Genomic DNA, 27,807 nt, shown 5'->3' on the forward strand with positions numbered 1-27,807 from the left:
TGTAACAGTCTCCTCAATTTCAAGATAGCTGCTAAGATACTTGGAATGATGGGACTCAATGATCCAAAAGATCTTTTCCAACCTGGTGATTCTATGATATGAAGAAGTTAAATTTCACCTTTCTGAACTGCTTAATGGATTTAATGTCCATATAGTGAACAATGGGGTCAGAGCTAGAGACTTGAGAATAAATGCTGGCATTTCTTGGACTGTTTTAAATGCTAGTGGGGAGAATTCTTGAGATGCTGCTTCTGAATTTCAAGAAAGTCTATTAAACTCTTCTTTAGATGAGCAGCAACTTGGAAAGCTACAAAATAACTAAACTACCTGGAGTGTTAAAGTCCTAGAATGGCTTTAGAAAGATTTTCTGGCTAGAATGCTGCATTGTATTTATGAAAGTGCCTCTGTTAGGGTGTTGTTTTGGACTGTCTTGCTGCGTAAGTAATGGGTTGACAACTTTCTCTTCTATTGTCGGCTGTGTACTGGTGCATCATTAGAAACCTTTTAAACCCGAATATTCTTTCTTTTGATGGACTTTTTTCTAGTACACGGAGAGCACAGAATACCTGGCCATTGTTTCCTCCCATATTTTCTACTGCTGCTGCTCTTTCTGCTTTCCCTCTCCCGCTATTTTTTCCTATCATGAGGGGAGCTAACTCTGCGAGGGTGATCCAGAGCTTCCCAGGAATATGACCAGGTTTTCACTTTATAATGCGATTGTTCTGTGTTGACTGGACTGAGTTTCTTCTATTTTTTGTATTAGGTTTGTGGTTCTAATGCTAACGTGGAAAACGCTATCAAACAATGATCTTGAATTGCAACTTTGTAGTTGCCACTGCAATAACACTCAGTTTTTGGAAGTTGGCTTAACAACATAGGAACACTAAATGGAGTGGGGGAACTTAAGTTTTTGTTTCCAAATTCCTTTCCATTAACCTTTTTACTCTTTGAATGAACAGTAACCTCTAACATTTCTGGCAGAAGAGCTGTTATTTCTGCAAGTCTGCTGGAAGATACTTTCTAATTTGCAGAAATGCCAGAAGTCAAAGGCATCAGACAAAAGACACTCTGAAATGACAAATCTCTTTAGGTTTTTCTATTGTATGTGTGGAACATTTAGCTGCAGGACTCAAAGCTGTAAGAATACAATATAAATTCAAAACACAGCATAGAATACATGTCATCATTTTCATGAATCAGTTGTCAAATAGAGAGAATTAATAAAAAGAAAGCAAAAGATTTATTTCTACACAGCTTTGATTTCTGTTTGTATTTCAGAAATATCCTGTAATGCGTTGTCAGCCGTATCCTAAATTTTTGTACAAGGAGGCACAGTGCTGCTCATGATTATTTTAAGGCAGTTTTAATTCTGACTGGATAGATTCAGAAGTACAAACCTCGAAGAGGGAAGGTTCATCATGAGATCAGGGTTGATAATGAGGTCTGTTGTCTGACAAGAGAGTTTCAGTATAGAGATGTAAATAGAGATAACTTGAATGTGGAGAGACTGGGGAGAAAGGCAGGTAGAAAGGAGGTTTCAGAAATAAAGTGAAAGGCTTGAGGAGAATGGTGAGGAGAATAGCCAGTTTATTAGCTTCCAGGCTTTCATCTGCTCATGGTCCTTTGCACTGATCGAGGGATGATATTTAATGGAATTTGGCTGGTTATGAACTTCTGTAAGTTTGTAGAACTTCATATAATTTTTGGAAGCTTTACTTGGAGCTGTCTGACACTCGTGGGTGGAATTTAAATACCTTGAGACCAGTTCAGCAGTCCTTATCTTTTTAAAGTTAATAAAAGCTTTGAAGAAGGGATTTGAGAAATGGGAGGAAAAAAACATTGTCTTTAGCTGCAGGTAAACTCATGCATTGATTGGTTAAAAATAGAAATACCCAAGAAGTAGCAAACACATGCAGAGTTTCTTAATTTTGTTGTTTGGGGGTTTTTTTCCTCATGGAAAATGGGAGCACCAGATTCTCTAAGTATTAAATTAATAGAAAACTATGCTATATTACATTGCCCACTCTGTGAAAGTGTTCCTATAGAGTATGACAGGTAATTGAGTCATGAACATAAAATATTAAAATTTCAAATTATGCATTCTATTTTCTTAATGCATTGTAGCTCCACATCTATCTACGTGCAAATATGGCACAGATTTACTGGGACACAGCAGTCACCTTGAAGCTGTGCTCAGTAACAGCTGATTAGCATGATCTCTTCCAAATGTAAAACAAATTCAGCTTCTCTGACCTCCTTAGAGGGAGCTGAGAGAGCCTCAGTAATAAATGCTCCTCTAGCTCCTTCCAATAGCTTGATTTATATGGAAGAGAGTATTAGAGAGACAATCCCTGCCACTAACAGACCAGCAGTACTTAAGGATGTAGAAGAAAGATTCTGAAAATAATTATACGTAGCACTAAAATTTAAAAGGGGTCTGGAGTAGGAAAGAGTTATTTTTTCAATAACACACAGTCAAATCAGACTTCATGCAAGAATTTCTTGTAGAGGATTTGTGCCTGCTGGCTTTGGCAGGCGGCTTGTGGAAGGCAGTATTGGGTAACTGGCAAGTTAACACCATCCTGGGCTCTGCTCCCTCTCACTACAGTGGGAAGTAAAACTTCTCCATCCCTCAGACGTGCTGCAAGCATAACGTGAGTAAGGGAGGTACTGACAGCTGTGATGAGAAATGAACAGTCTTTTCATCCACTTACACTCATAGGGGTCAATACAGAATTCAGATTAATATATCCAGCACTTTATGGTAATCCCTTAATAAACCTGCATATATGCACCTGTTTGCTTTTGAATTTGAATGACCGGAGCCCCCACCAATGGAAAATTGAGTCTGGCACACTGTTTATTAGTTATTTTCAATCAGTGAATATAAGAATTTGGGGTGATAAAATGACAAGGTGGTCTATGAATCTAAGACCCTGCTTCAAATCTGTGTCTAAATTAAAGGTAGAGGATATGGTGATTTCAGACCATGAAATGTTCAGGAACTTGTTTTCTTTATAAAGGAGCAAACCAGTAAATTTCAAAGTCACATGCTTTGCATAAGATTACAATGCAGAAATATAGATTGTAATTCATCTGTTGCATACTAAGTTTTATCTGCGTTGATAGAAAGTAATGTGTTAACCTTAGTACTTTAAACCTACCAAGTTATTCTACAACTCCAAGCTACCAAAGAGCAAAATGATATAGAAGCCTCTTGTAGTTTGTGACTTGGGAGAATCGGTTACTACGGGTAACAGATATATTGGCAAATAATGCACAAACTCATAAGCTTCATCTGTAACTCATTTTTCACAGATTTATCAGTTTTCAGAGAGTTTTCAAAGTTGGCAGGAGCAAAGAGTGACTTATATCTTATTGCTAGTGAAGGAACACATCAAGTACCAAAAAGCTCACTTTCTAAACTCCTTATTTCAGTACTTAAAGTGGTGTATGTCAACATCCATAACAGCCTTCATCTTTCAGTTTAAAGATCAAAAACCTGTCTGTATGTGTTCTGTGCTCTGAACTTGAGAACTTGATCTCCCTAAATGTGTTAGCTGGTTTAAGACCCAATTACTAGTCACAGGAACGAATGAAATCTCCAGATAAGATGACACCATGCTGAGATAATTCAAGAGGGATCAGTTGCACTTAAAGCCGATGATTTTTTTTTTTTTTTTTTTTGCTTGAAATACGGCTCTTGGAAAACCAACTGTTCAGGGAGAGAAGCACTTTTTTCCCTCTTGTAGAATTCACCTAAAGCCTCAACTGTGTGATTTGCATTATCTTTCTAACGTCTCCAGTTTTCTCTCTTTCTAGCTAAGAAAGAGTAAGTACAGGTAGAGAAAAGACATGTCTACATGTGGCTGGGAAAGCTGAGCACTGATGAAGGATCTGACATCTCTGACTCCTTTGTATTCTCCTGAAATTCCTCACGAGGTACGAAATAGATTGTTAGGACTTTGTCTCCTTAAGTCCATCATGTTGCAAAGTTAGTCTTCTATATGAGTTCTTCATGTACTGGGTAGTTTCTATGTAATTGTATGTCATGAACCAAGATTTATGGTTGGACTTGATGATCTTAAAGATCTTTTCCAACATAAATGATCCTGTAATCCTGTGATTAAAAGATATTCAACTGTACTATTGACTGTTTTCTGTCCCAGTGTTGGATGCAAACAAAAAATTCAATGAGGTCACAGCAAATAAGTGTGAAGCAAAAGCTAGTGGTGTGTCAGACTGGTGTGGTTTGTCGTTAGAAGTCAGATTTTGAAAACCTTGAGTTGTTCAGTTAGGCTGCTCAGTAGCACTCAGCTACTTAGGGAGGGCTTTGGACGGTGATGATTAGTTTGGGATGAGCCTTGGAGGAGAACCTGGAGCCCTGTGGTGGGAAGCAGTGCCTGCAGGGGTGCATTGGACATGGATCCTTGCTATCAGGAGGCTCTGCAAACTAAGGGAGCTGGCCTAACATTCAACTTGGCATAGCAGGGAAAGCCCAACACCTTCTCTCAAATATAGGTGACAATAACCTTGTATTTGTGGGTCTGAGAAGGAAACCCCCATTAAAAACAGATGGAAATGGAAGCTGATGATGGTATTATTCACCTGGAGTGCAAGAGTCTTGTGTCTCAAGTACGTGTCCAGGCAACACATATCCAAGAGGTAATTCCCTCCCCAGCATTCCCCCTTCCCATCTTGCAGGGAAGGGCGCATATTTTATTGTAAATGGGGAGAAGATACTTTTCTTCCTGGCCCATCAGTGTTTCCCTTAAACCTTTCCAGGTGAGAGTAGAGTTCCACATAATGGAACTATTCCTCCAACAGCTGTTTGTGTATTTGATTTTCCATAGCTTAAATGCATTTTTTTTAATATTATTAGCATGGGATTTCCTCTGTTTCTTCATCCTGAAAGTTAATTCCCTCTGAAGTGCAGTGAGTGAGAGGATACAAACTTTATGCATCTTCATGAATGCTCTAAAATATTTCAACCAAAATTTCACAACTTAAATATGGATTTAGGCACTCGGAGCGTGGGATTAATGGCTTACGTCCAAACCAGTGATTTTCAGAACTGTCATTTGCTTAGAAGTGAAGAGCTATGAAAACATTAGTTCTAAACGTTTGGTTTCCTTTAGTACAAAAAATGCAAAGCCATCTTTGCCTTTTAAGCCATGTCAAGGCACATGCTACACTGCTGCTGAAAGGCCTTTGAAAACAGCCTTTGCAAGTTGAGAATTTTCTTCTAACACAGAGAGCAAAAATACTTGCCTGTAGGGAACTGTTTTTCACAGAAGTTGTAATCGAGTTTTAGGCTGAACATCATGAAAAAAAAATTTCACGGAAAGGGTCATTGGTCCCTGGCAGAGGCTGCCCAGGGAGGGGGTTGAGTCCCCTTCCCTGGAGGGGTTTAAGGGACGGGTGGACGAGGTGCTGAGGGACATGGGTTAGTGTTTGATAGGAATGGTTGGACTCGATGATCCGATGGGTCTATTTCCAACCTGGTGATTCTAAGATTCTATGATTCTATGTTTGTAGCATCTCAGCCAAAAAGCCTGATCCTTTAGTCATGGAACATGTGCCTCCCTCGACAGGATCAGTGGCACTTTGAGAAATGAGATGTGCTAGGAAAAATCTCACATTCCTCCTTCAGGAGGTCACAATCACAAAGACCTTGCAACGGTAACACTGCTGTCATGAGATGGCACAGTATTGTGACTGTGTATTTATAGCTTACGCACGTGTGAATATATATGTTCAGATAGCTTAAAAATAAAGGAATCTACTATTTACAAGTGACAGATTTGTCAAGAGAAGTATCTCTCTGCTTGTTTCAGCTTTCTCCCAAATACACTTCAATGACAGGAGGGCTGCGATGGAAAAATACTCGTAAGCTTCTCTTCAGAGGCTGCTGCTCCTGGGACACAGACAAAATGCTGAAGTCGGTTAAGTGTCAAACTGAATTAAATCTCTGGTGCTCCAGACGTGTGACTTGAGGGACGCCTCGCACACCATCACCTCAGTGAGTTGTGCCCTCCCTCTACCGACTCCTTCACTTCACAGAAGGTTGAGAGGAGGCAGCGTGAAGAGCCGCATTAAAAAAATACTGCACTGTTAGTACCAACTTCACTTTGTGAACTCGTAAAGCCAGTCTCTGATGTCTGTTTGGGAATTACTGTGAGTTGTTAGCTGGATAAAAGCCTCACCTGCATGGAAAGCGTTAAAAACCCTTAAGGGAACACTGCTGTTATTTGGCTGGGCAGAGCTGAATGATATCAAGATGGGAACAGCCTCTTTAGCCTCTTGCCATTGCTTTGATGTTATAAATATCTGAAAATATGGTTGCTTAATCATAAAGCAAAATGAATTTATGCTCTTGCTCTTGGAAAAATAGGACAGTTTCCTATCTCAGCACTCAGTGTCGGGTACTGGAAAAGGTGCTGGACAAGAAGAACTTGTTCCTTCCTCTCCAGGGTGTATCATTTAAAGCCTATATACAAAGAGCTTGCTGAATTAGCCACTAGGCAGTGAGAAGGCTTCACATTACTGTTCTTTCACAGAGGATCTTGAATCTTTGTGGCCCTGCTCCTGAAGGCGCTGAGTATCATTGCTCTATGCAGAGGACAGTCTGTAGCCACCGACTTTTGTGAAGCACTGGGTGACCTCTTGCCTTGGTAAGCAGGCTTTTCCTCAATTATTCTCAGGTCTGATTATCAATGTTCAGGTAACAATTACTAATTTGGGATCCTTGGGGTTTTTTTCCTCTCTACCAGAGTAATCTTGCTCCACTGTCTGGCCAAGCCCTTGCAGCAGGCAATATTGCTTAACTTGTCATCCCAGGTTTTGCCATCAATTATAGTTATCTCGAAGGATAATGTCTGGGAAATAATCCTCAAACTGCAGCACGAAGTGGGAAGGAGTGAGGAGGTGGAAGGGTTTGCTGCACTGCACAGGGAGCAGGAGTAGAAATCCTTGTAGGGGAGAGAAATGTTGGGAATTGTGTGAAAGGACCTCTCCATTCCATGCTTGTACTTCTAGGAGACAATTATAAGTTATATGCAAGCAGTATATTGAGAAGTGACAGTAAGTTGCAATAATAACCAGGTAGCACTGATTATGACACCACAATATCATTCCCATTTTCCTGCAATACAGCTTCAAGAAATGAAAAGTAGCCGTTTTGCGCTAGAGGTGGTTGCTTATAGAGTGACAGGCAGTGTTGAAAACCATCATATAATTTCTCTGTCAATGAAATATTGCTCCTAGCAGCATATTTTTTACATATTGGCTAAAATAAACTTGGTACTGCAATTACTTAGGATGCCTTTTTAATTCAGGTAGCAATTAAGGCGTCCTAGTTCTACTGCAGTACCAATGAAATTTTGATAGGAACGGTTGGACTCGATGATCCGGTGGGTCTCTTCCAACCTGGTTATTCTATGATTCTATGAAATTAATCTATTTCCTCCTGCTTAAACACTGTTGTATTCTGAAGAGGTGTTGTCTATGCCACCAATCAGCTGGACTATTCTAATAGATTCTTTATTTTCTTGTAGTTAATAAGCTACCATGAAAGGGTGTTTTTATTAAGGAGATAAAGCTGCCTGCATTTAAAAACGCTTCTAAACGATATTGGTAATGTTTATGATACTCCATAAATGGAACAGTGATCATAAAAAAATAAATCTCTTACACTGTGGACTTTAAACCTTGTTCCAAGTTATAGGTTATAAAGTAAGGAGCAATTAGCAATGAAATAATAAGCTACAAAGTAATCATCTTTCTTTTTTCCACAATAGTAGAGTTGAATGACTATATTTATTACACTTATTTCTAATCTCATTTGTACTACAGTAATTCAGGGCTAACTCTAGCGTGAAACATTTAAAGTTAGGATAAAGGAAGGCAGGATTTATGTAAAAAGAGAATTATTTTAAACAAATGCAAATAAACATTTAATTTCCCCCAGTTTTTACATTTCATTTGGAAATGAGTATTTATATATTAATCAAATGAAGAAAAGGTCTTTGTGAGGCTCTCAGGCAGGTCCTTGACTTCCCTTTGAAGACCGATGCACGAATCTGATCATGTGAACACATGAACAGAGGACCATAAGGATAGAAACACATACAGAAACACAAGCACATAAAATATGCTACAAGTTCAGAGGCTTTCTGATGCAGAAGAACTGGCAGCAAGAAGTGAGGCTGTCCACACCTATGCAAGAGCAATACACTTAGATGGGGATGTTAAATGCCATCCTAGCAAGTCAGAATATAGCAAATATTCTTTGTTTTCTCTACTTTTTGGTGCTCACTGTGTTTTAAGGGCATTATGAAATGGATTAGTAGCTTAGTCTTATGTACTAGTGCACACATTTTGATATTTAACTCTGTCTCCAATGGTTCATTCCTATTAACCTTTTTTTGCTACAAAAAGAACAAAAGACAGCGCGGTTGTCTTCCCAAGAAGGATCTTTTTATGCCAGTGTTTATCTGCCTGCAAATCAATGAGCAGTGAAGCTCAGAAAACTTTCTTAGGTAAATAGTGCATTATTTCTCCTCAGTAGGCACAGAGTGTAATGCTACTTCCTGGGTGAAATTCTTCTCCTAAGCATAAATGTATTATTTTATCTTCCAGTTTTCAGATCAAAGCAATAAACAAAAGCTGCTCCTTTTCACCAAGTCCTTCAAAATACTATAGTAAAGCAGCAACACTTATCAGCAATGCTGAAGTGCTTTCTGATGATGGGATTCCTCCTAGGATCTAGGACTCCTGTGGAGAAAAGGAGGAGGAAAAGGAGATGGGAAAATTTCTCATGGCTTGATGTGGTAGCGATTTGGACATCCTGCCTGGGTTATAATATGATAAAGAAGTAGACTTAAGCACCTAAACCAAAAGTTAATGTTTAAAAGTAACCCTTCATGTCATGAACGGAGTTAAAACGTGTCAGTTCTGCAGGCGGAAGAGGAGATCTTCTCAGTTCAAGCTTTCATCACCATCTGCAGACATCTGCAAAACGAGAGCTCAAAGAGGTAAAGCCTGTCTTTTGTAATTTAATCTGTATTACAGCAAAGCAGAACTAACAAACTGGGGGGGCCTCACTTTTTTCTCTAAGAAGTCGGCTTGAGCGAGGGCAGGGCTAGTAATAGTCATTCTCCAAAACACCCTTAAGGCAGGAAGGTGGACTGCTGATAGAACAAGGGATGATGGATTTAACCTGAAAGAAGGTACATTCAGCCTCGCTGTAAGGAAGAAGTGTTTTACAGTGAGGGTGGTGGAACACTATCCCAGGTTGTCCAGAGAGGTGGTGGTTGCCCCATCCCTGGTAACATTCAAGGCTGGGTTGGATGGGGCTCTGAGCAACCTGACTGAGTTGAAGATGTCCCTGCTTACTGCTGGAGGGCTGGACTAGGTGACCTTTAAAGGTCCTTTCCAACCCAAACCATTCTGTGATTCTGTGATTTTTTTAAACCCTGTGTGTGCTGGAAACAGCTCTGGGCATCACAGTGTCACCTGCAAGCAAGCAAGCGCCAGATCCTACCTGTGCTTTCCACCAGAAGCACTCATTGCTGTTACACAGTTTATTGGATTTGATGCCATTTCTTTAAGCATCATCAAATGCAGTCGGATTCTGTGAGTGGCTATTCCTCCCCGTGCCGGTGTCGGCATCTCTGCAGCTCCTGATCACTACAATGACAGTGGTCAGGGCTGTGCTTGAGAACTACCATGTGAAGGGTCACCCTCCTCCTCCAAGGGTCTCGCCTAGTGCGCTGGAGAAGTGACTGAGGCTTATTGATTGCTTCCCCCAAGGGTTTGCCACTTATCAGTGAACGTTGCTAAAGGAAGTTAAATAATAACCTTGTTATCTTGGTGTTCTTCCTTGATGGAGATTGCTCAAAGGGAAAGCTCCTTTCGATAGAGTCCACTCTTGGTCAAGTAAATTAGCTCCTACTGCCATGCACATCTTTATTTCCTTTCATGTCAAATGTTCTTTATGTTATTTGCAAACCAGACCTTGCCTTTCTCTGGGTTGCTTGCCAAATGCTCAGTTTTCCTTGCCAGTCCTCCCTTCACCCCCACTCCTCACGCACATCTAAAATGCTGCATTGCAGGGAGGGAAGGACGCGAGCGATTGGCTTCAGCAACAGCAAGGAGGGCAGCAAAGCACGTTCAGGAGCTGCTTCTCAAGGGTTCGTAAGTTGTTATTTTATCAGTCACCCTAGTTAAAGAATCAACTTGGATTTCTTTTTAAATCACCCCCCTAAGAATGCTGAGTTTTCTTTTAACAGTTCTTAACGAGATGGGAGGAAGTGAGACACAAAAAGGTTCTTACTACTAAAGAATGAAGGAAGAGAAACTGCATGACTGTCATGCATTGTTTCTAAAAATAGTCATACTTGCATTTTTCTATCAAGCAGCAACTGCTCTTTAAAATGAGATCAAGTAAAATACACTTTAATTTGAACACTGAAGTCTTTGATGGTTCCCCCTTCCAGGCTTTATCATCCTTTCAAATAATCTTTACCCTCCTCATAACACTGAGCTCTTCTAGCCTTGCCTGAAACCCTTCATTAAACCAACTCCTTTATTTACACAAGCTTTCCCCATAGTGACCCAAGTGCTTTCTAGAAGCATTGCCAGTGTATTAGCAGTGCATTAACCTGAAGTTCCATCTGCTGCTGGAACTGGATGATCTTTAAGGTCCCTTCCAACCCAAACTGTTCTATGGTTCTATGATTCTTCACTGTCCTGCAAAACTGGCATTTGGTCACCTTCAATACCAGCATTTAGAGTGTCAACATCTGTCAGGAACTGGACACTGGGGATTCTATCTAGTGTCACAGGCCTTCATAGAATCATAGAATAACCAGGTTGGAAGAGACCCACCGGATCATCGAGTCCAACCATTCCTATCAAAGAGTTTTCCTATTCTCAGAGTTTTGTTCCGGAGAGTGATGTGTATCATAGGCAACGTGGATGCAACCTTGCTTGCAAGGGAAGATTAGAAAAAGGGGCCCATCCTTCACACAGACAGGACCTCCAGCCAAAACGAACAATGCTTTTCTCCTCTTGTTCTTGTGGTTTCAACCTTTTTTCTCTGTCAGAGAAACATAATTGAAATTATTACTATTACCATAGCCTAGCACCTTAGCAATGCATCAAAGTTAAGGAATTCTGGATGGAACTATAACTGTGTATTTTGCTACTAGTATAAAATATTTTTAGAATCAATGTGTTGGGCTTTGACCTTGGAGTCCATCGCATTGCAAAGCCTGATACAACAGATATTCTGAATTTAGCCAGCCAAGTATTTAGCCAGCCAGGTATTACTTTGCTAGCACTGATTCAAGAAACTACAAGGAAACAGGAGTAGTAAACTGCAGGAAGGAAGTGATACACTTTTTGGAATATTACCTTTTTTAAGCCTTCATTCATCTTGTCAAAAACAAGGTGGCAGAGAGGTCTGCAGATACTAAATGACTTCTGCACTTATCAAGTGTTCCATTACTCAAGCTGTTCTTATTCAACCACAGAAGCAATTCTTTGTCCAGTACTCTCCAGTGTCGGCATTGCTTTTCCTTATTCACTGAAAACACACCATATGTGTCAGTGAATCCCTTCTTCTCCCTCCTCCTGGAAATGAACTAGAAGAAAGATGAGTCCCCTAGGCCATTGGTGAGTGTTGGTGTTTGCAGCTCTTCCCCCAGGGCTGTCTTCCCAGAACATACAATTTTTGTGCATTGCATTGATGCAATGAATACTTCTTTAGAAAACGCTTCCCTTCATTTACTTATAAAGCAGAAATTGTAAAGCTGTTTACTCTTTGGTAAATTTTTTTTTCAACATTTTGAGTATGAGTTGACTGCAGGTTTTATACAATAAAATAACTCAGGTATACTTGGCTTGAAGGACATAAATGAGACGTAAATAGATGCAGCATTCTGTAGTTGTCTATGCTTTACAGCACTGAGAAGTGCATATTGCAGGATGTCTCCAACATCTTGAATTTTATCCTTAACTTCCAGATAACATCCATCTCAACCCTGAACTACTCTTTAAGGCAGGAATGTCCTCATTGTCGTCTTCGGCGTTGGAGGTGGAGATCTTCCAGTACATTGATGTACATCAAAGTGATTTTATCAAGGTAGGAATCATATTGCAGTGGAATGCCTGGATGGCAGAACTGGTGTCCTGGGCTCCTGTGCTCTACATGCCAGATAAGTGTTTGCCGATAAGGCAAGGAGAAGGGTTCCAGGTCTGGCATCGGGTGTGCCGTACGTGCTTCCCAAAGCAAGGCTGCAAGGGGAGAGTCTGTGCTGGGGACCCTCCAGGTGGGAGAGGGATTTACACAGCCCTCCACAGACAAGGTGGCTGTGGGCATCCTTCAAATGTGCACAGAGAGAGGCTTCACTGAGCCAAAATGCACCCACCTGGGAGAACTGGTAAATCTTTACCAGTCAGGACCAAAATACAGCAACCACGACATTGCTGTGAGGGGATGGGAATGAAACCATCCTCCAGTGTGACACTTGTTGTGTTCAGAGGCCAAACACCGCAGCATCGTGGGTGATTTAACTGCGCTTCTTTCCTTCCTGTGCAGGATCTTAAGGAATGGGTGGCTGTGGAAAGTGATTCTGTCCAACCACACCTGAGGAAAGAAGTTATAAGAATGATGGCATTGGCAGCTGACAGACTTTCGTTGCTGGGAGCCACTGTTAATTTAGTAAATCTGGGGTCACATCAGGTGCTTGTCTAATTCTTACATTTAAAAAATGGTATTTTCACATGCGGTTTACCTTTTATGTTCAATGCTATGTCTATGCATATGTATATTGTGACTTAATGGTTGGTTTTGGTAGCTAGATAACAATTTATTGATAGCCCCATAACCATCTGGTACCTGCTGAAATCAGCTCCTCCTCAGACTGCCTGAGAAGAGACTTGGGAGGTCATATTAACCATCCAAATGCAAACAGATGTTCTCTGCACAGCGTGGATGGTTTGATGCTTTTAACTGGAGGGAGGGAACCATTTTGTAAAAGTAAAAGCCTGAGTATTTTATCTGGGCTCATTTTTCCATTCTTGTAGCATGATAGTTAATCCATCAGTGTGTCACCAAAGTCTCTATATGAAGGAGGTGGCTTTTACACTGAGAGTGTTGCCATACAGAAAAGGTTAGCTGTCTTGAGCATCATCTTTGGGTTTGGGACCTTCTGACACAAGCTCCAAGCCATTTCCTCAATGACTCGTGGAAAACAACAGGCAAGAGTTAATCTTTGAGAAATCATTGTCTCTAGTTCACGTACATTATTGGGGCTCTTTCCCGTCCTGTTCTAATGGGAATTCAAAAGTTCACTCCTAGAGATTCCCTTTCCTTCCTCTGGGGAGGAACTGAGAGAGTCTTAGCACAGGGACCTTGCAGCACAGCAATATTTTAATATTTCAGGTTATGCCATTTAATAGTTGTAATAGATGCATTTATTATTAAAACCTTCACATGCACTTGGCACGCAGTGATAATTGCCAAAATACATAGGAACAGTCTGTGTCGATAACAGCGGGAAAGGGGTTGTTGGAGCAGAGACCAGAGATATTTATCTCACCTTAGGGCAAGGTTTCGTTACACAAAATGGGTTTTCCCTTTGATTTCTCAGCAAGCAGCTTTGCTTTTGTGCTGCAACAGACTGATATTATTGGTGAATAGAAAAGAATACACATTCCTTTACTTTTTACTCCTGTTCATTGTGAGACACAGCCTCTCTTGGCCCCTGTGGGGATCTGTTCTGCACAGCAGTGAGTTACAGGATTTGCTTAGAGCCTTAACCTGTTCTGATAAGAGTCTGAAATAGCTGCTGCTGCCTCCTGCCAGGAAAACTTTGGTTTGTTTCTCTGTTTGGAGTTACAAACCTCCTGTCAGCTCTCTGTGGCAAAATCAACCCCCAAATTAGTCTGTATGATGTTTGAATATTTCGGTGTCACAACACATGCTTTTGTCACTCCAGCAGAGTCAGCTTTGTCTTCTCTAGTGCTGGGAAGTAAATGTTTAGTAATGAGGGCGTTTATGACAGTGAATTGTTAAAAGAGCTCCATAAAGTTCCTGCAGAACCTGAGCAGGTTGGGAGAAAAACCTTGATTTCTCTGAGCTGAGTTCAAAGTCACATTTGTGAGCCCGATCAAATCAGAGCCAACTGAGTATGTAGAATTATTTTCAATGCTGAGAAGTCCAGTTTTTTTTTTTTATGTGATATTTGCAAGTTTTCAAAGGTTTTTTCTTTTCTTTTCTTTCTTTCTTTTTTCTTTTTTCTTTTTTCTTTTTTCTTTTTTCTTTTTTCTTTTTTCTTTTTTCTTTTTTCTTTTTTCTTTTTTCTTTTTTCTTTTTTCTTTTTTTTCTATTTTTTCTTTTTTCTTTTTTTCTTTTTTTCTCTTTTTCTCTTTTTTTTTTCCTAAACATTTATCTGCAGTTACCTGATGGCCAGGACCTCCCACTGCCTCCTGTGATTCTCGGGGAACTGGGGAAGGATCCACAAAACCCCACTGTGTGTTTCTACGGCCACGTAGATGTGCAGCCTGCCAAAAAAGAAGACGGCTGGAAAACTGACCCTTACACACTGACGGAAATCAGTGGTGTGTATCTGGTTTTATTTTTTGTATTGTTAGTTGAATACTTGACTGAGATTCTGAGTAGAAAGAGGCTCCCTGTATTTTTAACCATAGCACGAGGACCACTTCTTGCTTCATAATCCTTTAGTTACCTCCACCTGCCATGCTAGAGCCAAGGAGCATTGGTGGTGGAAGAATGAGAGGCCCCCCTGAATGTACTTATCCTTCCCCTACAGGCAGCTGAACAGGAAAATCTCCATTCACTTGGAGGGTCAGCAGGGATTTAGACCCAGAACCCAGGAATCTTGATTCCCAGGACTGTCCTATAGCTATTAAATTGCCCTTTCCCATCTGTTAGCACCAGTTCCAAACACCATTACTGAGGCAACTCTTCTGCCTTCAGGGGGTCTGATAGTGGTGATCCACAGATTTATGTGTATATGAAGCAGATTTATCTGTACATAAACCCAAATTCCGTCCCTGTATTTAACCGCACAATTAAATGCTTTAAAAAAAAATATGTACCCAGACTTGTAGCTTCATATTTCCACCATGGTATTTATCTGTGAGCTTTTTGCTGCTTGTTACCTGGGCTGCTGGATGTGCACACAAGCTGCATATTATGCAAACTCTCCAGGTATGCCAGGTGTGAACACAAACGGCTCAAAAGTGAAGGTCAGAAACTGGCACGTAGCACAAATCACAATGTGATGTGTACAAAACTTGAGGGGCAGGGAAGGGGTGGGGGGGTAAGTGTATCAGTTGACTGGGAAACCCCCATCACCTTATCTAAAACAAGTCAATGAAATCCTGATTCATTCCACACTTCACTTGACGCACCAGTACAGCTTCTCTGGCAACAGGGATTTGCTGATTACATTGAAGTGACAAGAGAAGTTTCAAGGATTACTTAAAAACTTTGCTCTTTTCTTTTTAAGGAAATCTCTATGGGCGTGGAGCAACAGATAATAAAGGACCTGTCTTAGCTTGGATAAATGCAGTGGAAACATTTAGAGCCTTGAAAATAGTAGGTATCAACGAGAAATTATTTTTGCTGTTTCTTTGTAATACAAGCTCTCTAGGGGGATGCATTTACCTGCCTGGGAGTTAGATGATATGTCACTGTCCCAGCTGACTACATGCCTTTTGAAATATTAGCTTATTTCTAATGCTGTATCCAGAGCACTGGTGCCACTCCAGGAAGAGTCTGTCCTTGAGCATTTCTATTTTGAACGGTTTGTATGAGATGTAAAGATGGTATTGCTGTCATTGCCCTGCAGAGGAAAACACACTGGGGAAAATGTTCACTATATATATTAAAAAACTTTAGAATCATAGAATCACCAGGTTGGAAAAGACCCATTGGATCGAGTCCAACCATTCCTATCAAACACTAAACCAAACTTTGATATTCTCGTGGTGATTATTATGATACTATGGCACAAATTGAGTGTAAGTCTTGACTTTTAAAAATCCTTTTGCAACCTTCTGGAAAACTGATGTTTTTCTTCCGTTAATAACACTGAATTGACCTCAGAGTCTCTAAAGTGCCTGCAAACCCACATGTTACTTGCCTACAGATTAGCTGTTGTAAGTGGGTGCGGTTGTGGGGATGTCTTTCTCTATCTTTCCATTTTTTTTAAGTCACTAATAGCTACTTCGGCATTTTAACGAGCAAGCAAAAGAAATCTTTATCATTTGAAGCCCCTCCCTAGGAAACAGCACAGAACATCAAATAACATTCATGAACAGTTTGTTTCTAAATTTTTTGTGGTCGTTCGATGAACCACTGGTGAACCCATCCATTACACAAGTTCATTTAATTCTCCACATTTTTTTCCTGCGCTTAATCTGAGCACTGAATCAAAAGATAAAACATCTTAAAAGCTGTAATGAGAAAATGAATTGGAATGGGAAACTAAGCCCAAATTTATTTCTCCTGTGGGACGTGTCAGCATTTCTAACTTGCACTATTCCATAATAAAAGTTCTCTTAATTACCCTTAGAAATACATCCTTATGAACTAGCAGGCAAATGGATTCATGAGTGCTAAAAGGACAATTACAGTAGAATCACCAGCAGCATTTTTACCATTGTGTGACTAACTCTGGCTATAGATAACATGCCGTGAAAACTGTAGAGGGGGGACCTCTACCAGTGGTTCCTGAACTGGCACTAACAGAGGAAATGCAAGAAATTTTCTGTGAAAATGCAATTTTTGGTCGTTAAATAGGCTTTCAAAAGCAATTAGAATATTTAATGGTTGTGACAGAAATACCATTTTATGGGAGTCCAGCAAGTTTTCTGGAAACACAAGTTAAAAAACAGCACTTCTATTTTCCTTCAAAAAATTAGAAGTACAGAAAAACAAGAAGAATAAGTTTTTCAGGGAAATTATATGTGTATACATATCAGTGCCCTTCCTATTGAAACAAGCTATATATCCTGTGTTCCTAACACAACATAAATGCAAGCCAGTCTGATTCTGATATTTAAAAAAGATTTTTTATTTTTGAAAATGCTTGTTCCTTACTCAGACTTCTCTAATGTTCCTTTAGGCTATGCCAGTAAACTTCAAGTTTGTAATTGAAGGCACGGAAGAAATAGGGTCCTTGGGGCTAGAAAAATTACTTGAAGAAGAAAAGCAGCACTTTTTCTCTGATGTTGATTATATTGTGATTTCGGACAACCTCTGGCTCAGCAACAAGAAGCCTGCCCTTACGTATGGGAGTCGGGGAAACGCCTGCTTCTCTGTGGAGGTAAAGGACACAGGTTCATTTGAACTGGACCCCTGACCAGAGAGCATCAATATCTGCATGCAGAGAATGACCGAGCACAAGCTTAACGTTTACAAATACAGACCTTTCTTCCACATCCTTTTATCTTGTGCAGATTTCTCCCCTCATTTCAGTTCAATTGGCCTTATTTACTTTCATTAACTTTTCTGCTATTAGTATCTCTCCACTTACGCTCTCTCTCCTTGGTACCTTTCCTATCCCATTTTTCTCCTGCCACTCTCTCAGTCTTCTCTCCCTACACCCCCCGACTCTCCTACTCACTTCAAAATAATTTCTTATGCAGCTCTGCCCTTTGTTGCAGCAGATACTAGTTAGTGCAATATATCTGCCTAAAAGGACTCAAATTAGTTGGATCCCTGGGTTTAAAAGCCACACAACATTTTTGTAACCACTGGCAGACAAAAATAATAGCACACTGTAGTATATTTAGCAGCCAACAGGAGCTACTGCGAAATGAGGAGCAGAAATTTCTCATCTGGAAACCTCCTGATGAAGCATAAAAGGAATTTAGAGAGACAATTACAGAACTAGAGAAGTAAAGAAAAATCTGCATTAACCTTTATGTCTGAAATAGAATGAAAATTGTTTTTAACCAAAAGAGCCTCAGCAGCCTTGATTAATTTCCTCTAAGTCTTGGTTAAGAAAAATGATGCTATTAAAACATCAAAAATGATCTCTGCTTGCTACGAGACAGTGGGCTGTAATGAGGTTTTGAGAAGTATAAACAAGTTTGTTGCAGGCAAACAGTTTATGATAAACCTATGTATGAAAATGTGTCTGGAAAAAAGAGCCCATTTAATAAACCAAATGCTTCTCTCTATTCTAAAGCCATATGATTCAAGTGGGCTTTAAATTCTTATTCATTGCAATCTGGAATTAAGGTTGGGCATATATTTTCTTAATGCAAAACAAGTAAGTCCTTTCTTGCTTTTGTTATGAAGATTTTGCATTAAAAATAAAGGGATAGAGAACTTGAAGGATTTATTCTATGATGTTAGAAACAGCAATATGCAAGTGTTTCACTTGCAGTGTATTTAATCTTACTGAAGCAGAGGAGGGAATGGAGAGGGACTCTTGCTTTCAAACGCCTGTAACTGCTGCAGACAGCTGAATTTCTCTCTCTAGTGGTTAACAGGAGAGCCTTATCTTCTCTTTACCAGAAGCAGATTGTTCCTGACATGATATTTTCCATCTTATAAAAACAAATACGTAATTCTTTTCTGTTCATTTGTGGCCTCATTTATAAGAAAAACTGAAGCCACTGGTTGCGTGGAAATCACACTTGCAGAAGAATAAGTTAGGGAGTGTTTATACATAACCAGTGTTTTTGGTACAGGTTGAATGTGGCAGCAAGGACCTTCACTCTGGAACCTTTGGAGGCATCATTCATGAGCCACTGCTGGACCTGACAGCTCTGCTGGGTAATAACACACCTCATTGCTCACGAGTAACTGGTGCACGACTGCAGCTCAATGGTTTTCTTCATAAATGAAAATGTATCAACACAGGTGCCACAATTTGATGAGTGCAAACTGTTACTAGTAGCTAGTTATTAAGCTTCCTCATTAGGTAAAGAGGTAGAAGAGGAAAACGTGTTGTACTTACTTGTACTGCTACCTCTATCTTATTTTGTAGACAGTCTTGTGGATCCCACAGGTCGTATTCTGATCCCTGGAATCTATGACAGCGTCGCTGCCCTGACAGGGGAGGAGAGGAAATCGTATGAATCGATTGAATTCGATCTAGAAGAACATAAAAATAATAGTGGTGTGAAAAAGTTCCTCTATGGCACCAAGGTAACATAAAAACCATATAAATGGTCAGCAGAAAGACTTTAAATCACCCATCCGTAGCATTCATGTATTAAGCCAAACTGAAAAATATCCTCACTCAATTGCAAACTCAAAATAAAATAAAGGAGCACAAAGCATTAAAATATAAATAAAATTAATCTGCTGGAAATACAAGCTACTGCATCTGGGGAAAGTGATCCGAAACATGAATAATTGATGAAAAGCAGTAAAGCCAAACTAAGTCTTGCTCCCCCTTTTGCACTACAGATTGTCTTCCCCTCACCTAACCAGCCAAAGAAAACAAGCATTAAAACATCTGCATGCAGGTTACAGTGTAGGAAAGAAGTAGTATTCGGCTCTGAAGAATGGGAAGGCAGCTTTAGGCAGATGTTTTGGAATGTTATGTCTGATAAGCATGCCAAAAAAAGCACCCAAAGCTATAAAATGCCATCATTTAAAAAAATATATCCTAAATATAAAAACCAGCAGGTAAGGGCTGGCTTAGAAAGATGTCTCTACACAAGAATGGCAGCAGGTAGGAAGGAAGGAAGTTATTTTTATTTTTTTTTTTAATCACTAACATAATTATACTGGTATAAACTCTAATATGGATGCTGCTGAATTAGCCTGAGCTAGACTGTAAATAATCACTAATACAGTAGTATAATGTAGTGAGACACTAAATAAGTTTTGATGCTTATCCTATATAAGAATGCAGTGGTGCAAATTTTACGTGTACATAAAGCTCTAGTCTCATAAAACCGGAGCAGAAGAGAAGGAGCCACTGGAAAAATTTACTTCCAAGGTGTTTTAAAATAATGCTCCACTTTTCTTGCTGCGCATGAAAAACTGTTCTCATCCAAATATTTCTCAAGGTAAAAAAATGTTGACTGAAAGAAGTAGTATTTTTTAAAATTAAAAGATATAGACCTGGGCTTGAGTTACAAACCTAACATCTTTAAAATACAGAGGCCTCCAAATACAAATTTTAGGATGGAAAAAGGTTGTTTCTTCATATCAATTTATAACAGTTGCGATTGGCTCCAGTGTCATCCCTTATATTTTCAATGTATTGTTTTGAAGGATGAAATACTTCTACACCTATGGCATTACCCTTCTCTCTCTATTCATGGGATTGAAGGAGCTTTTCACGAACCAGGAATTAAAACAGTCATTCCAGCAAAAGTCACTGGCAAATTCTCAATCCGTCAGGTCCCCCACATGGACCTTTCAGTTGTGAAACAACAGGTAAGAAATAAACTTTTTCTTTGGCTTCTACTGTGTAAACTAAGTCACTCTTAGCACCTCACACACTGAAGACCCAAGTAGTAAACTGAATGTTTCTAGTATTTATCTGTCTTTGAGAGCAGAAGTGGGAATGCAGGTGTAAGCTTCAGCTGCAAGATGAACCCATAGGAGTGTAACATGTTTTCCTTGCAGGTCATGGAGCACTTGGAGAATGTCTTTTCCAAGAGGAACAGTCCAAACAAATTGAAAGTGTCTATGCCTTTGGGTGCCGAGCCTTGGCTCGCTAATGTTAATGATCCACTATATCAAGCAGCAAGAAGGGCAATAAAAATAGGTAAATGCCTTCGTTTTCAGTTCTTAATATGTCTGCAAGCATGGAGGGGAATTGTGCTCATCCGCAGAGCAAGAGGGATTTCCCAGTTCAGTGCTACAGTCACTTACTCTTATGAATCCCATTGATTTTGATAGAATAACTCAGCCACCTCTTCTTCCACACCTTGCTCATATTTAATAGGAGTAGACTAAGGGACTTGTTTAGTTTCTTTGTGTACTGATACAAAGCCAGAAGTTTGTAGAGTGCAGCTGATTCATGAAATCAATTGGTTGTGCACTTAAAATAACTCCTACTCAGAAGTTCTTAATATCAGCTATCTACTCAAATATATGGTAGCAGAAGAAAGCACCTTTATTTCATTTAATAATAATTTCATTCTTCCCATGTATTTCAGTTTTTGGAGAAGATCCAGATTTTATTCAGGATGGTTCAACAGTTCCTGTAGCCAGAATGTTTCAGACTATAACACAGAAAAGTGTGATGATGTTTCCAATTGGAGCAGCAGATGATGGGGAGCACTCCCAGAATGAGAAAATAAGCAGGTTTCTTTTCTTTGTCTATTTGTGCTACAGCAGAAAGAGGAAGAACTGAAGTCCCCAGATACCCATGCATAAGCACTGACAGATGGGAAGCTTTGACAATCCCAAACTACTGTCTCTGGCAAACTCGTTGCTGTGCCAAACAGAAAGCAAAATTCCCAATCAAACACATACTGCTATGTGCTTTTCATTAAGTGTTTACTCAGTCTTTTAATATATCAATCTGGCAATTTTAACTTCAATGCAAATTAAATTGGTCTCAGGTCTGAAAATTGATGATGTAGACTGGCACCTTCCCATCACAACATCAGTTTCAAAGTAGTCCAGTCAGACATACCAAAGCAAATGATTGAGTAAGGGTTTTAATGATTTTCATTATAAATAGATATAATGGTGTATTTATATCACAGGGCCTAAAACTAGTGTAATTATATAAAAATTAGTTTAATCTTGCCACTTGTGCTCATTCTTTGAGGAGCCACGTTAAGACACCATGTAGTGTGTTGCCTAAATGTACAGTTTCTGAGTTAAATCATGTCAGGCTCGAGGAACTGGAGAGCCCTACAATAATTCTCAATGATTTTTGTTGTCCCCCTAGTATAGCCTCAACCTTTGGGGCTACAGACAACGATTATGGGACGTGACACTGGAAAAAGTTTCCTCAGTGAATCCTTCAGAGGAATTCCAATTGCAGGATGTCCAGAATTTCTGTGCACTTGGTCCTTTCCTTGGGTGATGAATCTTGCAAAAACTCTAAAAACTTCAACGGACTATGCCACTAATTTGAAGAGCAGAACAGCCTGACAGGGCTTCATTCTCTTTGTTTTCTTCTTCATAGACACAACTACATCGAAGGAACCAAAGTGTTTGCAGCCTTCTTCCTGGAGATATCGAAGCTACATCAGCACTTACATGAAACTTCCAAAACAGAGACTAACAATTGATAGACCATCAGAAGAAAATCAGCAAAGCACTTTTTTAGTGTGAAGCTTTCTAACTTCCTGATCTGGAAAAACATGATACAAGTTCAATGGGTCTGAATTGGTGGAAAAAATACCATTCTATTACTTGTCCATGAAAGAAACCACTGTGGAAGCCACTCCCACCCCCAGGGCTTCCTAGAGTTACGCTTTGCCTCTTAGATCAAGACAGGGCATCCACCGGTCATTCTGTCTTTGTTATTTTTTTTCTGATGTGCAGCATCTCATCAGCCTTTAAAAAAAACCAAACAAACCAGTGTGCATTTTTCTAAGGTCTTTATTGTTCTACATCATTTCTAGCAGTGCTACTTCTTGGTTGCATCAATAGCCATTTGTTGCCACAGTAAGCTAAAGATAACTGCAAAGTAATAGTGTTCAAAATAGGATTCAACTTTGTTTTGATTTGTTAGCGTATTCTAGATATGTCATATCCCACATCAGAACAAAATTCTTGTTCATAGTGCTTCAAGTTCAAACTACAAATGCTACAATGTGTTTATTAGCACAGTTTACACGAAGTCACAGAAAAGGTACGTCAAAAAGAGATAACTTCTCTGTGTAAATTGCACTGGTTAAATTTTATGCTAGACTAATTTTTACACTGTGATAAAGGTCAAGCATTAATTTGAGTTTACTTCAGGGTACCTTCTCACAGTGAAACCCAAGTACCACTTGTTTCACATCTCATATTCTGTATAGTCATGTAAGGGGATGCTTTGCGGATTAAACCTACGCAGGTAATAGGAAAACTTTGTGGGTATGTCCAACAGCAGCATCTATACCTTTGACAGCTTGATTCAGGTATCAAGACTCAGATGCCTAATACCACTGGGGATGTCCCGCAGTACCTAAGAACTATGGCCTAAGGACACAGTTCAAGCCCTTTATTAATGCTGCCAGTGGCCCAGAGCAGCACCCCAGAGCACCTCCACTAGCACAGGGCGTCAAGGTCTGCCTCTCTCCCCGATGGCACATCATCCCGAGTCTTTCCTCCTGTAGGCTGTACATCCATGTTGTAAGAAAACAAATGCTCAAGGGTGGAATCGTATTTTCCTACTGATTATTAATGTGAAAGAAGAAATTGGAAAACTTTCATTTCCATTTAAAATCAGTGGGCTTAAGAGTGAAAGTTGCTTTTTCATATTAGATAAATAGAGTTTTTAATCCTTCAGTAATGTCTCAAAAGACAAGACTAAAAAAAATGTGCCAGTCAGCTAAAATCACGGAGAATGAGTAAAATAATGTGATGCTGACAATAGAAGCTGAAGGCATAGTGAGATGAGCAGCCTCCTGAGAATAAGAACTAATCAGGTCACCATCTGCTTAGCATGTAAAAGTGGAAGATTAGGCTTACTCATGTAGTTATGGGTTTCCTTTTCAATAACATTATTCCCAAGAAGCTTGACTTTGATTCCTGCTAGTTATTCCTCTCAGAATATGGCACTTAGCTTGTTTGATAAAATGTATAAAACGCCTCGCTACCTAAGTATGTTCATAGTTCAAGTTCGGACAGGGAATATTGTGCAGCTTTGCCTTTCCTGGTGACGCAGGAGCTCGTGACACAGTGACTGGTGCCAGTAAGTCAGTCCCCTTGCTCCTGCTGGAAACTTCTACCTGCAAGTAACATGAAAAGTTAAAATACTGATGCATGAAAGAAATCCTGAACACAATCTTCTTGTTAAATAGATCCTGTTTAGTCTCCTTGGCTCATCACTAGGGTGTGAAGGTTGCCTGTGTGTGGAAAACTCACATACGGGGAAGTGTATGCCCTTGTTCTCACCTACCTCCAGATTCTGTCCCCTCTGCTAATCAAAACACTCACTGCCAGCTGATGATACTTTGTGGTTTCTAACCCCTTCTCTGTGTTCATTTATGATTTTGATATTATTTTGTGGACTTAAATTAAATAGGTGTGAAAGTGCTTGCAAAAACATGAGGCATTGAATTGGGATTCTATTTGCTAAGCAACTTTACCCTTGGGAGGGGAAAAAAAATCCATCAAAACCTTGACTAACCTCAAAGTACACACTGCACGACGTGCATCCTGTTAGCAAAGAAAAACGGTCATGTTCCTTACCCAAGCAGTATTTGAAAACTTTAGTGTATAACTAGGAAATGTTTCCCATAAAGCTGACAGTTTACACACATCCTTATTTCAGTGGTTGTAGCTCTAGTAGGACTTGGATGCACAAGCCAGGTGCATAAGATGCTGACTTAGCAAAGATGAAAACTAAGGATTAAATCTGTACTTCATACAGCACGACTTTCTTTGCAAATGCCTTTCTGATCTGATACTACATCAAACTTAATGTATTGATGCATAATGTACCAGACTCTATGTTTATATTTGAGATATTTTTCTTCACAAACTTGCTTTGTGGGCTTGTGAGAGATGAATTACACAGTGGCAGAGCTGTAAATAGTGGCAAGCTGGACATCTTTACACATAACAGATAATACAGGGTAATAAATGAATCCCTTTCACTTTACTGCAATGAATTACCTTTTTATTAAAAAGACACTATGCAACAAAATCAAATCCTTGAGGTTTGGCATTGTCAGCCTCCAGACAGACTTATATATAGCCATACTTAAAAGAAACTAGGCGTTGTATATGTATGCATGAATAATACTGATGTTGCTACCTGTCTTAAAATCATTTCAGTGATCTCTCACTGTGAAATAACACGGAGTGCCAGACAATTACATGTTCCCCATCCTTTAGAAGAATTTACATTTTTTTAATACCTGTAAGAATAATTCAAAGATCATAAAAAACTTAGAATTGAAACTGTAGCCTCTGTAATAGAAACTGGAAAAATTTCAACATGACATGCATCCTTCTGGTCTGAAGAAACAAGAGCCCAATACAAGAATTTACAAGTATAAGATTATATCACTCTTTTTTAATACTTAGAAATTCAAGGGTTAATATTGCTTTACTCATCTCCCATGCACTATTGCCTTCCTGATGAGACAGCAAGTTCTGCACGCAGGGCTACCATCACCAATTTGGCAGCGACCCTGACATTCCAGTGACTGCTTCAAATGATACAGTTTCATTTAATCACAGTGGAAGGACCAATAAGATCTGGCAAGTACATCCTTTCTCAAGCTGTTTCTCTTTTGGGGAGGGGGAAGTGTGTCTGGATACTGAAAGTCAAGTTATATAGTGCACTTTTTATTGAAAAGCAGTGGAATAAAATAAAATACACTTTAAATTAAAAAAAAAGAACAAAACTATGATGAAGAGATGGAGTGGTAGCTTCATTACTGGTGAACAACCTAGGAATGACAGCTGGTGGTGTCTTTGCCAAGTTGCCACTTAAATGCACACATAGAGGTGTATGGATCTTGGAAAAATAAATTAGCTTTTATCTGCAATTCTCTCTAGGTGGTGGTCCATCTTAAAATAGGATTTTCTGAGTGGAACAGCATGAAGACTTAAAAACCAGTGTTCATGACTCAAAAATCCAGTTTTCCAATTCAAGTAACCTCAGTACTTGGCAAGAAAGAAAAAAAATGAAGAGAACTAATTTACTGGTACGCTCATATTGAGGTTTGAATCTAGAAAGCTATGCCCACAGAAACAGAAATAATGCCACTTGTTTCCATGTTTTGTGTTGCGTACACAAAACATTTTTATCGTTAGTGCTTATATATAATTGCTTTATACGACTATTTATTACTATTTTCCTGATATTGACTAGTGTGATAGTGAGTAGACAAGACTGTTGACTACTGTTCTAGGCTTTTACGTATAATAATCGTAACACACCTCTCACCACTTCTCAGCTGCACTGTAATTTGGCTTCAGAGGATCATAATTCAAGATTATTTGGTTGCTGACTAAAGATCATGTCTGAAAGGATAAATACTAAGCCAGAGAAATTCAGCTTCGCTTCTCCTAAGGCACACATGGTGTTCCTTGCATTTGGATAAGAGGCTGACATGATCCACAAAGGTGGAAAAAGTCCAGTTTAATTTCTTCAGGAGCTGAATATAAAGCCCATAATGTCACTTGCAACAGCAGGCCCCAATGATGCATCTTGTGGGCCAAACAAAAGGGTTTGCAGGCATTGTTACTCTCTTTTGTTGGAATATGTGACTCAGTATTAGCTTTAGGATAAGAGGGGGGTGACTTCAAGCATTATCTCTTTTTTTTTCAAATTCTTTTAACGTCTATGTGCAGATTTCAGCTGCTATAGAAGTATTTTACACTGAAAAAAAATATTGTCTTCTCTTGAAGCCACTTCAAAATTTCCTTTTCCTAGGTTTTAAGCATTCATTAAAGCCTGTGTGCATTCTTTGTCCTTTTTATCAAATATTTACTGCGGACACGAGGTTGCGGATCAGGCATCTCAGCACAAGGCTGAGTGGAGGCAGGCAGATTCACTGTCAATCCCTTTTCACATGAGAGGAAGCAGAGACTGCAATGCCACCTCAGTTCTCTGACCAACGTCCGCAGGGGAAGCCCCATGGCAGTGCCAGAGATGCCCCAGCCTTGCCCTAACCAGCAAATGGGATCACACAGCTATGGCAAATTACATCAATTTGAACAGCGAGCAGCAGCACACGGGTCAAACTGGAATATTCCATATTTCTCCTTACATTATACATCTTGACACTTCCATCAGTCCTTACCCAGGCACCTTAAAATCCCCTAAGCATAGTGTTTTATTTTTCAAGGCCTATCTGTGAATTCTTGTGTGATACAGTGGTACGTGGTTCAGGCTAGCGTGATCTTCAGTTTCATTGTCTAAGAAAGCATACATTTATCTCATTACCTTATTAGAGTGTTTGCTTAGGAGAATCAGCAGGGAACAGTGAGGCCCTTTTGTTCAGTCACTAATATACATGAAATAAGATTTCACCCAAAAATTCACACACTGAATGAAAAAACAAAGAAAAAACATTGAGAAAAACACTGTCTCACTTTTCAACTTAAAGAAAAGTCCCCATTTAATAAGGCTTCTGAAATGTTAACTGTCTTTTCTAAGGGGAAAAGAAATATTTTGCATTAAAAAAAGGAAGGTATATGTGACTTACATGCATAGCTAAATGACATTAAAATTAAGTTCCTGGTATTTACGTCCTAATTATTCTGTTTCATATTTTGTTATGGGTGTAATTGCACTGTCAGAATAAAGATATATGAAGATTTTCTTCTAATATTTGCTGTTCTGGGAAAAAAAATAACAGTGGATAAGAAACTCTGACAGACTGTACTGTTGACTACTTGACTACCCTAGAAATCACGCAGTGTCCGCTGGAGGGCCCATCACAGATATAATCTACATGGCCATTGGCAAGTCATGAAGTTATTTTTCTAACCAAATTTATATGCAAAACTGTAACTCATAGTTAGTAAGTAAGACTGTGACTGCTTTTTAATATATTTTACTATATTTTAATCAGTATAAATACTTCAGAGCAAAGAACAAGCATTTAAATTTTCAGCGTGACTTTAAAATCATGCACATATCTAAACCAGAACACTAAAAGCAGGCA

At 39.4% G+C, this 27,807-nt stretch overlaps 1 protein-coding gene across 3 annotated transcripts; it reads left to right on the forward strand.

Annotated features, from left to right (window-relative positions):
• Positions 1-10,103: 10,103 nt before the first annotated feature.
• CNDP1 (carnosine dipeptidase 1) lies at positions 10,104-22,404 on the forward strand. 3 transcript variants are annotated; one of them, XM_069853277.1, is made up of 12 exons: positions 10,104-10,193; positions 12,030-12,148; positions 12,605-12,748; positions 14,466-14,628; positions 15,543-15,631; positions 17,163-17,363; positions 18,739-18,823; positions 19,038-19,198; positions 20,279-20,443; positions 20,636-20,777; positions 21,172-21,319; positions 21,915-22,403. In XM_069853277.1, exons 2-12 carry the CDS (start codon positions 12,071-12,073, stop codon positions 21,958-21,960), a joined length of 1,422 nt encoding a protein of 473 aa, XP_069709378.1. In that variant the 5' UTR covers positions 10,104-10,193; positions 12,030-12,070; the 3' UTR covers positions 21,961-22,403. The 3 variants fall into 3 exon arrangements, with proteins under 3 accessions (XP_069709378.1, XP_069709377.1, XP_069709376.1); XM_069853276.1 differs by having other exon boundaries at positions 10,115-10,197; positions 22,155-22,404; XM_069853275.1 differs by having other exon boundaries at positions 10,123-10,193; positions 22,155-22,404.
• The last annotated feature ends 5,403 nt before the right edge of the window (positions 22,405-27,807 follow it).

The sequence above is a fragment of the Phaenicophaeus curvirostris genome, chromosome 3 (genome assembly GCF_032191515.1).
Source record: "Phaenicophaeus curvirostris isolate KB17595 chromosome 3, BPBGC_Pcur_1.0, whole genome shotgun sequence".
NCBI classification, from domain to species: domain Eukaryota; kingdom Metazoa; phylum Chordata; class Aves; order Cuculiformes; family Cuculidae; genus Phaenicophaeus; species Phaenicophaeus curvirostris.

What these genes read in the sequence shown, in the direction of transcription:
- CNDP1 (XM_069853276.1), top strand. Translation starts at nt 12,071, where the DNA reads ATGTCCTCATTGTCGTCTTCGGCGTTGGAGGTGGAGATCTTCCAGTAC. An exon ending in ATCAAAGTGATTTTATCAAG is followed by an intron (nt 12,149 to 12,604) that starts GTAGGAATCATA and finishes CTTCCTGTGCAG; the next exon opens with GATCTTAAGGAATGGGTGGC. An exon ending in CAGAATGAGAAAATAAGCAG is followed by an intron (nt 21,320 to 22,154) that starts GTTTCTTTTCTT and finishes TCTTCTTCATAG; the next exon opens with ACACAACTACATCGAAGGAA.